This window comes from Seriola aureovittata, chromosome 20, assembly GCF_021018895.1.
Source record: "Seriola aureovittata isolate HTS-2021-v1 ecotype China chromosome 20, ASM2101889v1, whole genome shotgun sequence".
Lineage (NCBI taxonomy): Eukaryota > Metazoa > Chordata > Actinopteri > Carangiformes > Carangidae > Seriola > Seriola aureovittata.
In genome coordinates, this window is record NC_079383.1 from 13,073,817 (window position 1) to 13,086,853 (window position 13,037).

General features: G+C 40.4%; 2 protein-coding genes across 5 annotated transcripts in view; one reads left to right on the forward strand and one right to left on the reverse strand.

The window, feature by feature from the left end:
- The window catches only part of LOC130160990 (solute carrier organic anion transporter family member 5A1), a 43,837-nt gene extending 38,003 nt beyond the window's left edge, over window positions 1-5,834 (forward strand). Inside the window, exon 10 of the mRNA XM_056363856.1 lies at window positions 2,173-5,834. Within this exon, the coding sequence (XP_056219831.1) occupies window positions 2,173-2,630 (458 nt within the window). The 3' untranslated portion in view covers window positions 2,631-5,834. The remainder of the gene's footprint in view (window positions 1-2,172) is intronic.
- Window positions 5,835-5,961: 127 nt separating this feature from the next.
- Window positions 5,962-13,037, reverse strand: part of sulf1 (sulfatase 1) — a 36,576-nt gene continuing 29,500 nt past the window's right edge. For 2 of the 4 annotated variants that reach the window (XM_056363853.1, XM_056363852.1), the window contains 4 exons: window positions 12,438-12,610; window positions 12,088-12,230; window positions 11,741-11,864; window positions 5,962-8,391 (listed from right to left, as the gene is read on the reverse strand). In XM_056363853.1, the coding sequence (XP_056219828.1) occupies window positions 7,466-8,391; window positions 11,741-11,864; window positions 12,088-12,230; window positions 12,438-12,610 (1,366 nt within the window). In that variant the 3' untranslated portion in view covers window positions 5,962-7,465. Of the gene's footprint in view, window positions 8,392-9,170; window positions 9,222-10,062; window positions 10,097-11,740; window positions 11,865-12,087; window positions 12,231-12,437; window positions 12,611-13,037 lie in introns of all 4 variants that reach the window. The other 2 variants (XM_056363854.1, XM_056363855.1) reach the window with 2 other exon arrangements.

A 13,037-nucleotide genomic window follows, 5' to 3' on the forward strand; every position in this document is an offset into this window, starting at 1 on the left:
TATACTATGATGTTTTTTGACATTTTATGACATACTATACTATGGTGTTTTTTGACATTTTATGACATACTATACTATGGCGTTTTTATATTTTTATGCCATACTATACTATGACATTTTATTACATATAATACTATGACGTTTTATGATATTTTAATGCCATACTATACTATGATGTTTTTTGACAGATATTCTTGTTGATATTCTCTTCTATGACAGAGATTTTGATAGATAGTCTTCCTGGCTGAACTTACTCAGAGATTCATTATGAAGTTTTTTGACATTTTTATACCATACTATACAAGGACGTTTTTATGCCATACTATATTATGATGTTTTTTGACATTTTTATGCCATACTATACTATGACGTTTAATGCCATACTATACTATGATGTTTTTTAACAATTGTATGCCATAGTATAGTATGACATTTTCTGATATTCTCCTGACATTTTTATGCCATACTATACCATGACGTTTTATATTTTTATACCATACTATATACTATGATGTTTTATGGCATACTATACTATGACGTTTAATGATATACTATGACGTTTTTATGATATTTTTATGCCATACTATTCTATGACTTTTTATGCCATACTATTCTGACATTTTCATATTTTTATAACATATAATATGAGTTTTAATGCCATACTATACTATGACATTTTTATATTTTTATGCCATACTATACTATGAAGCTTTTTGACATTTTTATGACATACTATACTATGACATTTCTTGATATTTTTATGCCAGACTATACTATGACATTTTTATATTTTTTTGCCATACTATACTGTGACTCTTTATGCCATACTATACTATGACTTTTTTATGATATTTTTATGATAAATCATTATGACGTTTTTATGCCATATTATACTGCCACTTTTTGAAATTTTTATGCCTTATTGTACTATGACGTTTTATCATATTTTTATGCCATACTATACTGTGATTTTTTTTTTTTTTATGCCATACTATACTGTGACTTTTTATGCCATACTATACAATGACGATTTTATATTTTTATGCCGTACTATACTATGGTGTTTTTTGACATTTTTATGCCTTACTATACGATGACATTTTATGACATTCTATACTATAACATTTTTATATTTTTATGCCATAATATACCATGACTTTTTATGTCAAACTATACAAGGACGTTATATGCCACACTATACTATGGTGTTTTTTGACATTTTTATGCCATATTATACAAGGACGTTTAATGCCATACTATAGTATGGCATAAAAATGTCATAAAAGGTCATAGTATAGTATGGCATAAAAATATCATGAAAACGTCATAGTATGTCATAAAACATCATAGTGCAGTAAGGGATAAAAATGTCAAAAAAAATCATAGTATAGTATGACGATTTATGACATACTACTGACATTTTTATGCCATACTATATACTATGTTTTATGACATACTATACTATGACGTTTAATGATATACTATGACGTTTTCATATTTTCATGACATGAGTTTTAATGCCATACTATACTATGATGTTTATTTGATATTTTTATGCCATAGTATACTATGACATGTTTTGACATACTATGACGTTTTAACATTTTTATGCTATACTATACTATGAAGTTTTTATGATATTTTTATGCCATACTATACTATGACGTTGCTTGACATTTTTATGCCTTATTATACTATGAAATTTTATGCCATACTATTCTATGACTTTTTATGCCATCCTATACTATATCGTTTTATGACATACTATACTATGACGTTTTTATATTTTTTTGCTTTACTGTACTATAGTGTTTTTATGTATTACTATACTATATTTACTTGACATTTTTGTGCCTTATTAGACCATGATGTTTTAATGATATTCTTATTCCTTACTGTACTATTTTTATGCCATACTATGCTATGCCTTTTTATTTCTTACTACACTATGACTTTTCAAGCTTCATCATACTATGCTTTTATGCCTTACCATACATGAAATCTGCCTCCAAAACCCCAAAATTCAAACACAGAAACTCCTTTGAAATAACCAGAACTTTGAAATTTTTAAGTTTTCTAGTCCTGTTGTTGCAGCCTAGAACTGGGACACAGGGAAGGACTTGTTCATCCGAGTTTACTTTTTTTAATCACACCTTCTTTCTTCCTCTTCAGCCTATATCCCCACACCCATCTACTTCGGTGCTGTGATCGACACCACCTGCATGCTGTGGCAGCAGGACTGCGGCGTGCACGGCTCCTGCTGGGAGTACGACGTCACCTCGTTCCGTTTCGTCTACTTCGGCCTGGCCGCTAGCCTAAAGTTCGTCGGCTTCATCTTCATCTTCCTCACCTGGTACTCGATCAAGCACAAGGAGGAGCGGGCCGAGCGCTGGCGCCAGCACCTGCCTCCGCTGGGCACCGTCAGCGAGCTCATCTGCCACGCCGGGGGCCAGAAGAGCCATGCCCGCACCCGATCCTGCCCGGTGTTCATCCCGCCTCGGCCCGATCCGCCGGCCGCCCTGCTGCTCAACCGCGGCCACAGCAGCCTCAGTTGCCCCGGCAACGCACTCAAAGCAATAACCCCGCCTATCCTTTTGCCAGACCACCACAGAGGCTCTGCCCATGTCTGAGAGCATGCCAAGCCTCCCTCTGAGGGTTCACTGAGACATGTGCCTTCCTGTTTGTGTCTCTGCACCACAGTGTCTGCTTCACACCAATCAGACACCAGGCGGGGCTCCAATGCTGCTGTCAGACTGACAGGCAGAGACGCAAGTATACGCCCACCATACTTAAAGGGCTGCTCATTGTTGTTTATGATCACAGGAAACTGACAGATGTACTTTCACTCCGAGCGTATCATCAGCTGCAGTCACACACAGAAGGTCACGCCTCCACTTCAAGGATCAGATGTAAAGAAATCACATGGTGCTACTGTTAAAGGGCAGGGCATTATAATCTCTGTACAGACAGATGAGTCATGATCAACACGGCGTATAAAGCACAACTGACAAACCTGTACTATGCAAGATCCTCTGTACAGCTCCTCCCTTCTCAGTACTGTACAGCTTCCCCCTATATTCTACATCTGTACCTCTTTTTCCGCTCAATTCACACATCCCACCATGTTGTCGGCTCATTCAGGATCCCATTCTTCCTTACAGTCTGAGCTGTGAACATATTGGCCCCCTCTCTCGTATTTGAGCCATTCATGGTCTGTCTGGTTAACGTGTTGTTTTTCTCTTCCTTTTTCGTAACAGTGCCTCTCAGGCTGTCTCGGCCAGTCCAGTATACAAAGCTAGCTACCAGGGTAAATGCTAGCTACCGAAAAGCCAGTCACTGTCCTCTTAGTTGAGCGACAATATTCTGCTTTGTTGCCCTCAGCTTTTGTGTTTGGGCACAGTGGTCACTGATCTCGAGTCATTGCACCGGGTGGTCAAAGTTTTTCACCTTGGCAAGGTAACCATGTAGCTTAAAGCCGACAAGCATCAATGGTACAGTGTATAATGACTTTTATGACGAGTCTCGTCAGTGAGCAAGATATCTATATTTCATTACACGTAACACTACTTTATTATTACATTCTGTAATAATTAATCAAATGGCAAACAGGAGAAAGTAACAAGAACGCTGTCTCATCTCTGACCATGTGCTGAAGCTACTGTATGTCCTAAAGATGTGAATGTACGACAAAACTGGAAAGGAGAATTAAAAAAAAAAAAAAAAAATAAAATAATAATAATAATAATAATGTGGCAAAGCTGCTGTTTTAATAACAAATTTGACCCCAAAATGTAACTCTTTCAAAATAAAATTATTTGTAGCTAATCTACCGCAACAAATAACAGATAAAAACATGCATCATTTTGGCTTTGTGTCGTAATAGCTTCTCCATTTCAATGGTCATCAGATGTACATAGTAGTTATCTAGTAGTCTAGGCTTTTAAAAAAAAAAGTACAGCAAGCATGTTAAACAAGGAACCCCGTTTTATCAGTGAGAGGAATCTGACATTGATAATTCAGTTCCTGGGTGTTTGGGGCCCTCTAGTGGACAGAGAGATGATTGTGTGAAGGCCAGTGAATGTTGCTGTTGGTCAGACCTACTGTACTATGATATCCTTGGTTTAAAAGGTTAATTATTAAACTTAATCACTGCACTGAATTAAGCACTCCAGTATCCCAAAGATATACCTGAGCAAAAGATGAACTGCTTTCTTTCACATGTACTCTGCACGCTACGTGACCACATCAAATTAAAAAAAAAAAAAAAAAGAAGAAAAATCCGCAGGTTTGGTGGTGATGTGGCATGGATCAGATTTATGGGTCTGAGCAGAGGCATATTGAAACTTTTTGAATGAGCCAAAACTGTTAGATAAATAGAATTTCCTTTTACCTTGGGTTCATGTTATATCTAAATTATTATGGATTTGCTTTCCTTTCAAATGGGAGAGACAGAGTTGATACAGAAGTGAAGAAGGTGGTATTAGATATATCAAGCGCATACGCAAAGTCAAATCTATGGCACATGTTTTTTAAAAATTATTTTTAGGTGGTATTTTTTTTTCTTTTGTAAGGGAGGATATAAGTCTAATAAAGTAACTGTAGTTTATATTGTAATCAGTATGAATTCATTTTAGCTGTTAAACGTTTGCATAGAAGTGGTGAATCCAGTGCAGATGCAGTGAATACATTTTAAAAGTTAACATTTTTGGCCAGGTTTCATGGTATTCTGCCAGGTAAAGATTATCATGTGGGTATTGGCAGTGACTAATTTTAGTATTATTGTGACTTAGTACCTCAAATTACATATTCATAAGTGATCATCATGTAAATATTGACAAAGCAAATGAAGCGTATTATAGAGCTCACACAATAGTTAGAAGCATATTTATAAACTAACCCATGACATTGTAGTTAAAAATAAATAAAACTTAAAGCTACAAAAAAAACAAAAAAAAAAACAGTGGATTTGTCTGACGGTGCCTGAACAGTGTTATTCACATGGGAAGGGTTGAGTTCAGATTATACCATGGGGGCGGGGGGGAGTTCGGTTATTGCAATGTATATTTTCTGTCAAGAGGACGACACAACTGAGTGAATTTAAAAGTTGAAGTTTTGCGCCCCAGAATGTCCTTCTCTCCATCTGTAATGATTCTCTACTCTTCCCTCTGTGCTCCGTATTTATCTCGCTCTCTAAAAAGGAATACCAGTGCAGGATTATTGATCAGATCCTACGCTAATGGAAAGCCAGAAGTGATCTTTGCTGAGTCATCTTACAGTTAAATATTTATTCCATTCACTGAAAAAATTCTGGGAAAATGCCTTATGAACTTTTTTTTTTTTTTTTTTTTTAAAGTATATTAGTTTTAAAAAATTGAACAAATAAAAATCAAAGTTTGTGTTAATTCTGAGAAAGCAATAAGTTGCTGAAGGCCATGCATTACAGTGATTTAATGACCAAGTTACAGGTCAGAATTCTCCCTCCAACAAGGAGGTGAACTAAACCTCTTTGCAGAGAAGGGTAGAGAATCATCCAGCAATGACACACAGATCGTTAGACACAGTAAATGCAAGGATGTTTGACTCAATTTTCCTGTACTGTACACATGCTACTTTGAATTCAGCATCCTGCTGTTCAAATTGCCTGGACGACGACTACTGACACAGACGACTTCAGGTTGACTGTAAAATTTGCTTTAACACATTGTCCTTTCATCAGTATTTGAACTGAGAGTGAATTTCCCGGACAGAACAGAAGCTGTATTCTGAAAGTCGAGCTCTTATTGCCTTGTGTTCCTCAGGAGCAGAAGTCTAATTGATGTTTGTGAACACTTGGTTTACAAATGCCTTGAATACTTGATATTTGTCATTAAAAACAGAAAAAAAAAACTCACCTCATCTGACTGAATTATTGTTAAGATCTGTTTATGTGGTGGGACAACACTTGAGGCTCAAACATCAATGGGAAGGTTGAAAGGGTTTATTTCTTAACAGCTTCGTGGCTTTCCTGAAACCAGAGTTGTTCTAAACACATCTACACACACTGTCAAGAAAGAAAAGGAGAGCATCAGGTTTTTTGCAGAACCTGTTTCCAACCAGAAGGTACATCTTGGTTTCTTTTGAGATGAACCACTGGCAGAAAGCTTAAAACATTCTGCTCTCAATGGCCGTGTAATTCTTAGCTTTATGCAATGCTTGCTGAGTATTTTACTGACTATACTGTCAAAGACAAAGCTGTGGCACATTGTGCTGTCATAGAACCAGTTTTAAGGGACTATACAGTTACATTCAAAAATGAATTGGCCATGTGCAACACTATACTCTGGATTATCAAAGCACTACGTCATACAGCACAAGATTAATTGGTGACATTTCCAAAAACAAAGTTACACAGTGAACATTTTCTCACCCCTGGTGATTTTGCGTAAGCATTTGCTTGTGATTAGTAAGGATAATTTTACTTAGGTTAAAAATGAAACGCTGTGAATGGCAACAAAACGTGCAACTCTGCAAAAAGTCAGAGCTGGTGCATTGGTGCAACTAATCAGTGAATAGTGCCCTGGCAAGAAAAATAAATGCCAGTTGTAAGAATTTCTTTCTTGCCTGCTAAGAGTATCAGATGCGTTTGCTTCAGCTGGATAATTCAGATGATGTAAAGCTGTCAGTTAGAAATGTATACTAAACTCACTGGTACACTGTCCCATGATTGTCTAAACTTTGTGATCCTACTATTGCCATATGAAGAAAAAGGCTAAAAATATTCCCATACAGAAAAGTTTAAAATATCTAAAAAATAAATGCTCTCTGTGAAACAGATGTTATGATGAATCTGTAACTTTTTCTGAAGTGACAATCCAGCTCTCGTCTTAGTTTTGATAAAAAAATGTGATTTCACGACGGACACAAAATTTCAGCACCACAAGCAGTGCAGGGTGAGGGTCATCATGTGGAAGAGTTCAAAAGTGCATTTCGGGGTCAGTTTTTTCATTATCTAATTGGTGAGTGGTCACTGTTGTGATGGAGTATCCTGTAATAGGGCAGGTTTAAGATAAATAGATTCTTTAAAGACTGGAGCTTACCTAAAGCTGACTAATGCTAACCATCCATTCACATGTTGAAATGGTTTCACCACTCACACTTGTTTTTCATAAAAACATTAAAAACATCAATGGTGTTACCTGTATGGAATTAATCATTTTTACTCCCAACACTTCTGTTTAGCTGCATTAAGGCTTTTTCTTTTCTAAATATATATTTGAAAAAAACAAAAGAAAAAAAAACATAACACTGTTTACTAATAAATGTAGGCACCTGTAAAAAAATAAACAATAATTTTAATACTCATTATACAACTCTGACTGACTGAGATGGCATCACTCGCCATTGCTCTTGGCAAGCTCATCTCCCAATCACCGTCTCTGTGGCGACAAGCAGCTCATTCGCTGGCTGGCCAGCGCGTGCGTCTGCCTCAGAGGGTCTGATTGGAGGGTTGAGGCAGAGAGCCGCTGCCCTCGTAGTCCAAGGTGAGGGGCAGCGCCGACTGAGGCAGCACCTGTAGTACCACCCCGACACTCTGCGGGGTGCTAGTCTGTGTGGTGGGGGGGCTCCCGGTGGTGCTGGCCTGCACCTTGGGCCTGAGTGTCTGTGGGGAGAAAGGGAGGTAGCCTTGGGCCTGGAAAATGTCCTCTTCTTCTTCAGGGTCCAGGCCCAGGCCAAGACCCTGAGGGCCAGTTGCCTCTCCGTGGCCCAGGCCAGGGTCCAGCTGGTTGTCGTGTCTTGTCTCCAGCTCCGTCAGTCCGTTCCCGCTAAACATCTCTCCTTCCATCTCCTCCAGCTGCTGCGCCCACATATCGCTCTGGAAGACAACTTTTTCTGTCCTTGGACCTGATGATGATTCCATCTCTGGTGACACTGACATAACAGACACCCCAGGTCTGTCTAAAAGCCTCTCAGGAAGGTCGTTTACAACAGAATCTAGTTTCCTTTCCAGTATGGGCCTGGGAGTGGGTGGTGCTGATGGCGTTTTGCTGGGGGCGGGGGTGGTGAGGCGAGCCTCCGTGGCCAGGCTCGGCCAGACGTCGCTGGCTGAGGCCAACTCTTCTCCGCTGCCCTCTTCAAGGCCTCCACCCCCGGCCCCGGAGCCCAGCTCTGGCAGGGTGGAGTCGTCAAGCTTATGGGTTCGGTTGAAATTCTTAAAAACGTGTCGCAGTGCAAACATATTATCTACATCCTTCTGGAAGTTGGCCCAGTCGTCTGGGCTGGGGCTGTAGTCGGGCCTACATTCATAAAGGCTTTCGTTTATGCTATACAGATCCTCCAGTCCCTGCCAGTTCACCTCCTCGTCTGTCAAGTTGGGTAGCTTAACCCTGTCGTCCGTCCCATATTGGTTGTGTGCTGCCAAACAGAAAGAAACAGACAGTAAGGATTTGGAGCAGAGAGAACAGAGGGCTCTTTTCAAGTTTAGCATGCAGTAATGCCCAACTTCCGCCTCTCACTAAAGCAGCCAGCTCCATGGGGTATTAGACCCCAAGCAACACACACACACACCACAGACGCAGAACGCACGCACGCACGCACACACACACCATACACACTGCACGCGCACACTCTTTCAAGCGGCATTAGATAAACACAGCGTCCACATTAAGCTCAAGCCATGAGTAGTGCAAACACATGCTGCCTTAGAAATTCACATGAAAAAGACAGACTGAAAAGAAAAATATTCAATAATCCGTCATAACAGACTAACACACTAAGCTGCACAAGAAAAATGTAATGGTACAGTTAATGAAAGGCCTGGACTGGATTGAAATGCAAAGTCAGGCGACCTGGAATAAAAGAACTTAACAGCAGAGGAAACAAAAAGGTGAACAACAAAACAAGAGGCTCAGGAGCAAAAAATAAGAAGATGAGCTTGCTGATGAATGGTGTATCCCCAGAAAAAAAAAAAAGAAAAAGATGAAAGAAATTAAAAATGCTATCAGAAATAGAAGCAAATAAAAGAAAATCGAAAAGCTAAATCAGTGTCTGGCTCAGACTGATGTCTGCAAGTTAGAAACCGAGGAAAAGAAGTATCAGTGCCACTTTTTGGTCAGCTGTCCTCGAGAGATCTGCTTTCTCGTATCTACTGCAGCTTGAGGATGGAGATGGTTTGACAAGGCTCAGGAATTCACAGGAAGGAGAAGCTTGGTCTCCTCTTTGACCACTTTCGATGCTGCTGTTGCCTGGTTAGCAGGTGCCAAGAAACACAGGTCAAAAGGGCAGAGGTCAGTGGGAGGACAGAGAGGTCACAGCAACTCAAGTGTCCACTCTACCACTAGCTAATGGCCATGAGCATGTATGAGAGATATTCTGAATGTCATGTTACACTGGAACGCTAATGTGATGATGACTGCTTATTTGTGGGTATGGCTGACATGGCATGGAGGGTGATATTAATTTGATATTAAAAAGGAATAGTTCAACATTTTGAGGAATTTGCTTATTTCCCAAAGTGTCAAACTCCTCCTCCTCATGTAGAATGTGATGCATGAGCGGGGATGATACAGTATCATGCATTGTCATTCACGTGCACTTGATGCTTGAGTAGGTCTCAAGTAGAAGCACATATTCAGCACCTCCCTTCATGATGACTTCGTTTTTCCATTTAATTTAGCCATGCTACGTTAAGGATAGCTACTTTGAGTCCATATTTAAATGTGGGCAACTGCTAGAAATGTTGCACTCTCAAGCAAAAGGTGTGAAAATATGTGGCACAGAATATCTTAACCGCTGATTACATGTTCAAATAGCTGCAGGCTGACGTCACACAGCAGATAAAGGTGAAGGCAGATTGTGTGCACAGAGGTGACGACAAATGAAGCTGCTTAAATAAAAAACAAAAAGAAAAAAACAATAACAAAACTTCTGTTATGATTTGTTAGCGTGTCCCCAGCATGCAGCCATAGATCAGATCAAGCGCTGGCACTCCATGGATGGATGGATGTATTAGTGGGAATGAGGCAATTCGGCCCATGCAGGTGTTAAAGAAAAAGCCACTGAAGATAAACAAAAATTGGTGGATACCTGTGTGGCTCATAGCTTCCTCCATCTTTACCTCCTGATCGGAAAAATAGAAGCAATCGATTGTTAATGCTTTGATTCAAAGAGATGTGGGAGGGAAATAAAATAGATCATTCACACTGAAGACTCTCTTCATGCACAGCTGCTACTCCCTATGGAGAAATGCAATTATTGGATGATCAGGAAGGTGGAATGAGGAGAACAGACGTTGGGATTCGACTGGAGGAAAACAGGGGGAAAAAAGTTTGAAAGGTCATGTGATTTGAGCTGAATGGAGAGACGAGGAGTGATCAGAATAAAGTGGCTTGTGAGGTGGGGAGTTCAACTGGGTTTCCCCCTTCAAAAGCAAAATACACAAGGTTATCCAGTCAGGTGATAATGAGGGTTAGATCACACTCCACAAATAGATGCGAGTAACTGCTAGATTCATTTCACCCCATAGTTAAATTTTAATAATCTATTTCTCCAACAAAAACATCACTTGATGTAACCACAACAGCAATTTCATTGGTTCACGGAGCTGGCATCATACCGGAGCAAGGGCGGCCAGTGCAAGTCAGAGATTTTCGGCTGCTATGTGACATGTGTTGGCTTGGTTTTGACAAGTCCAGCATGCCAGCACTGAAACACAATCAGTTTTCTCAGAGCAGCTTGGCCGCTCCAGTGCTCCACTCTCCAGCTGGTAATTACAGATATAAAGTTTTTATCCTCAGGACATAAACAAAGCAGCCAGTTCATGCCACACACGAACGCTACAGCTCGGCCTTACGGGGCTTAGGTCATCACGACATTACTTATTAACCACCTCCATCACTGAGATGTCTGCTCTGTAAGGATGTTTGGACCATGTGGTGGTGGTAGTAAAAAAAATAAAATAAAAAAAATAGTGTGGCTGATTATAACAGTGATGCATGACAGGCTCAAATAAAATGACAGCCTCAACTGCCGTGATGACAGCATCCTCCAAATAATATCTCTAACACTCAGTGACTCACGAAGGGGAAGATGGCCAGGACACACAACTGTAACACGGCCTTCTTGTGACTGTGCTATACTATAATTCAAAACGCCACGGCTCTGTGTATGTAAAGGGGGAAAATATTCCAGCAGAGTGGAAGGTCCTGGGCTAAGAAATAGGGATCAGAGTATGTGCATGACTGTGTGTGTGTGTGTGTGTGTGTGTGTGTGTGTGTGTGTGTGTGTGTCATCACGAGGAACACATCAAACATCAACAAAAGGCCAAACAAAACTGAGTGATGATTTCTTGACCTCCACCTGAAATTTCAGTTCATAACATTATGTTCCCAAACACATGCAGCATGCAGATATGTGCAAACACACACACACACACCACTGAGACTGAAACAGATTTAAAATACAGCAGAAGATTAGACTGAAATCCTACAAAGAAATATTACTATCACCCTACAATCCCTCAGATCACTATTCCATCATCGAGTGCTGTATCAAGTCAAACAAATTCAAATTTAATTATCTATTACACAAATGAACTGGTTCACCTTTCGACTTTACTCTAATTCTTCTGTGTGTAGAATCTGTTTCAATCATCATAACAACTACCACTAAACCCAGTGCATCAGTCTGGAGGTCCAACAATCTCATTGTATATTTTAGGGGAATAAGGGAGGAGCAATAAACAGACTGAAATTGAGTGTTTTACCTGTATCCAAGCCTTTAGGTCGAGGGTTACATTGCTTGTACCCTTGACAACTTCTCATCTCCATGAGCTGAGCATGGAGCATGTTCAGCACCTCCCGGTCCACCGAATACACTGCGTTGGTCAGCTGAAGATTTAACACAATCTTGTTTTAGTGTCATGATGTTATGTTTGGAAAAAAAAACATTGCTGTTCCACACATAAAAACCATCAAAATGACTAAGGAGGCACTTTTATGGGCTGAGTTTTATAATGCAGGAGCCAATGAAAACGCCTCACGAGAGGGAGAGAGAGCAGACAGACACAGACGGGAAACGCAGCTGAATGACAGTAGACAGATGTTCACCCACCTGGTAGGGGTCATTATTGAGGTCAAAGTACTCCAGGAAGCCAGTGGAAAACTCACAGAACAGTGTGTTGTGAGTCTCGTTGATGGTTCTCAGGCACCAGTAGGTGTTGTTGTTGGAGCTGGTGCATGCGCAGAATCCACCCACTAGACAGTAATGAAGAGTCAGTCAGTCTTACTGCAGCTCGTAATGTCTGAATAGACCTCAGAAAACACACCGTTATAACTCTAACTACCCCATCAAAGCACCGTTTGTGCTAATAATAATGTAGATATAGTTTTTCTAGATTAAAACCGGTACTTCTTATATGTAACTGTATTGTATTCTGAGGAGCTTAAAGTTAATATACATACATGTCCAGAAAGGAGCGGTCTGCCAGTGGTCGTTGTTATGCGTGAAGCAAGTGAGGCCGGGCAGGCTGCAGTCGTCTCCCTTCCTCTGCCGCTTCTTCACCTTCCTTTCCTTCTTCCTTCTCCGAATCTCATTATACAACTGGGCCTTCCCGTCTATTTCCTGCGCAGCCTCCCTGTCAGACAGACACGTGAGAGAATTACAAAACAGTGGGATGAAAAGATGACATCAGCCCCGTACCCTCCCTAACCACAGCGGCGGAGGATCTGGAGGGGACTTCCAGAAGGCATCAGCGATGCCAGGATATGACAGTCTGTTTACTTTCATGTTTAAGCTCTTACTATGTCCAATTTTCTCTGGGATGTCATTCTAGCCACTGTCCCCTCTTCCTCCCTGCCTGAACACACAACAGGCACTGCAAAGAAAAACAGCTGCTTTGTATTGGCATAATCTGTTCCCAATGTTTCCTGGTGCAAGTTGATCACTGTGTTTGAGGGACTGACTGATTTCCCCTTTGTTGAGTCATTCTATCTTTCCATGCTACTCAATCACTTCCAGACACGCACACACAAAAAAGGTCCCTGGCCATACATCTGCTTTGT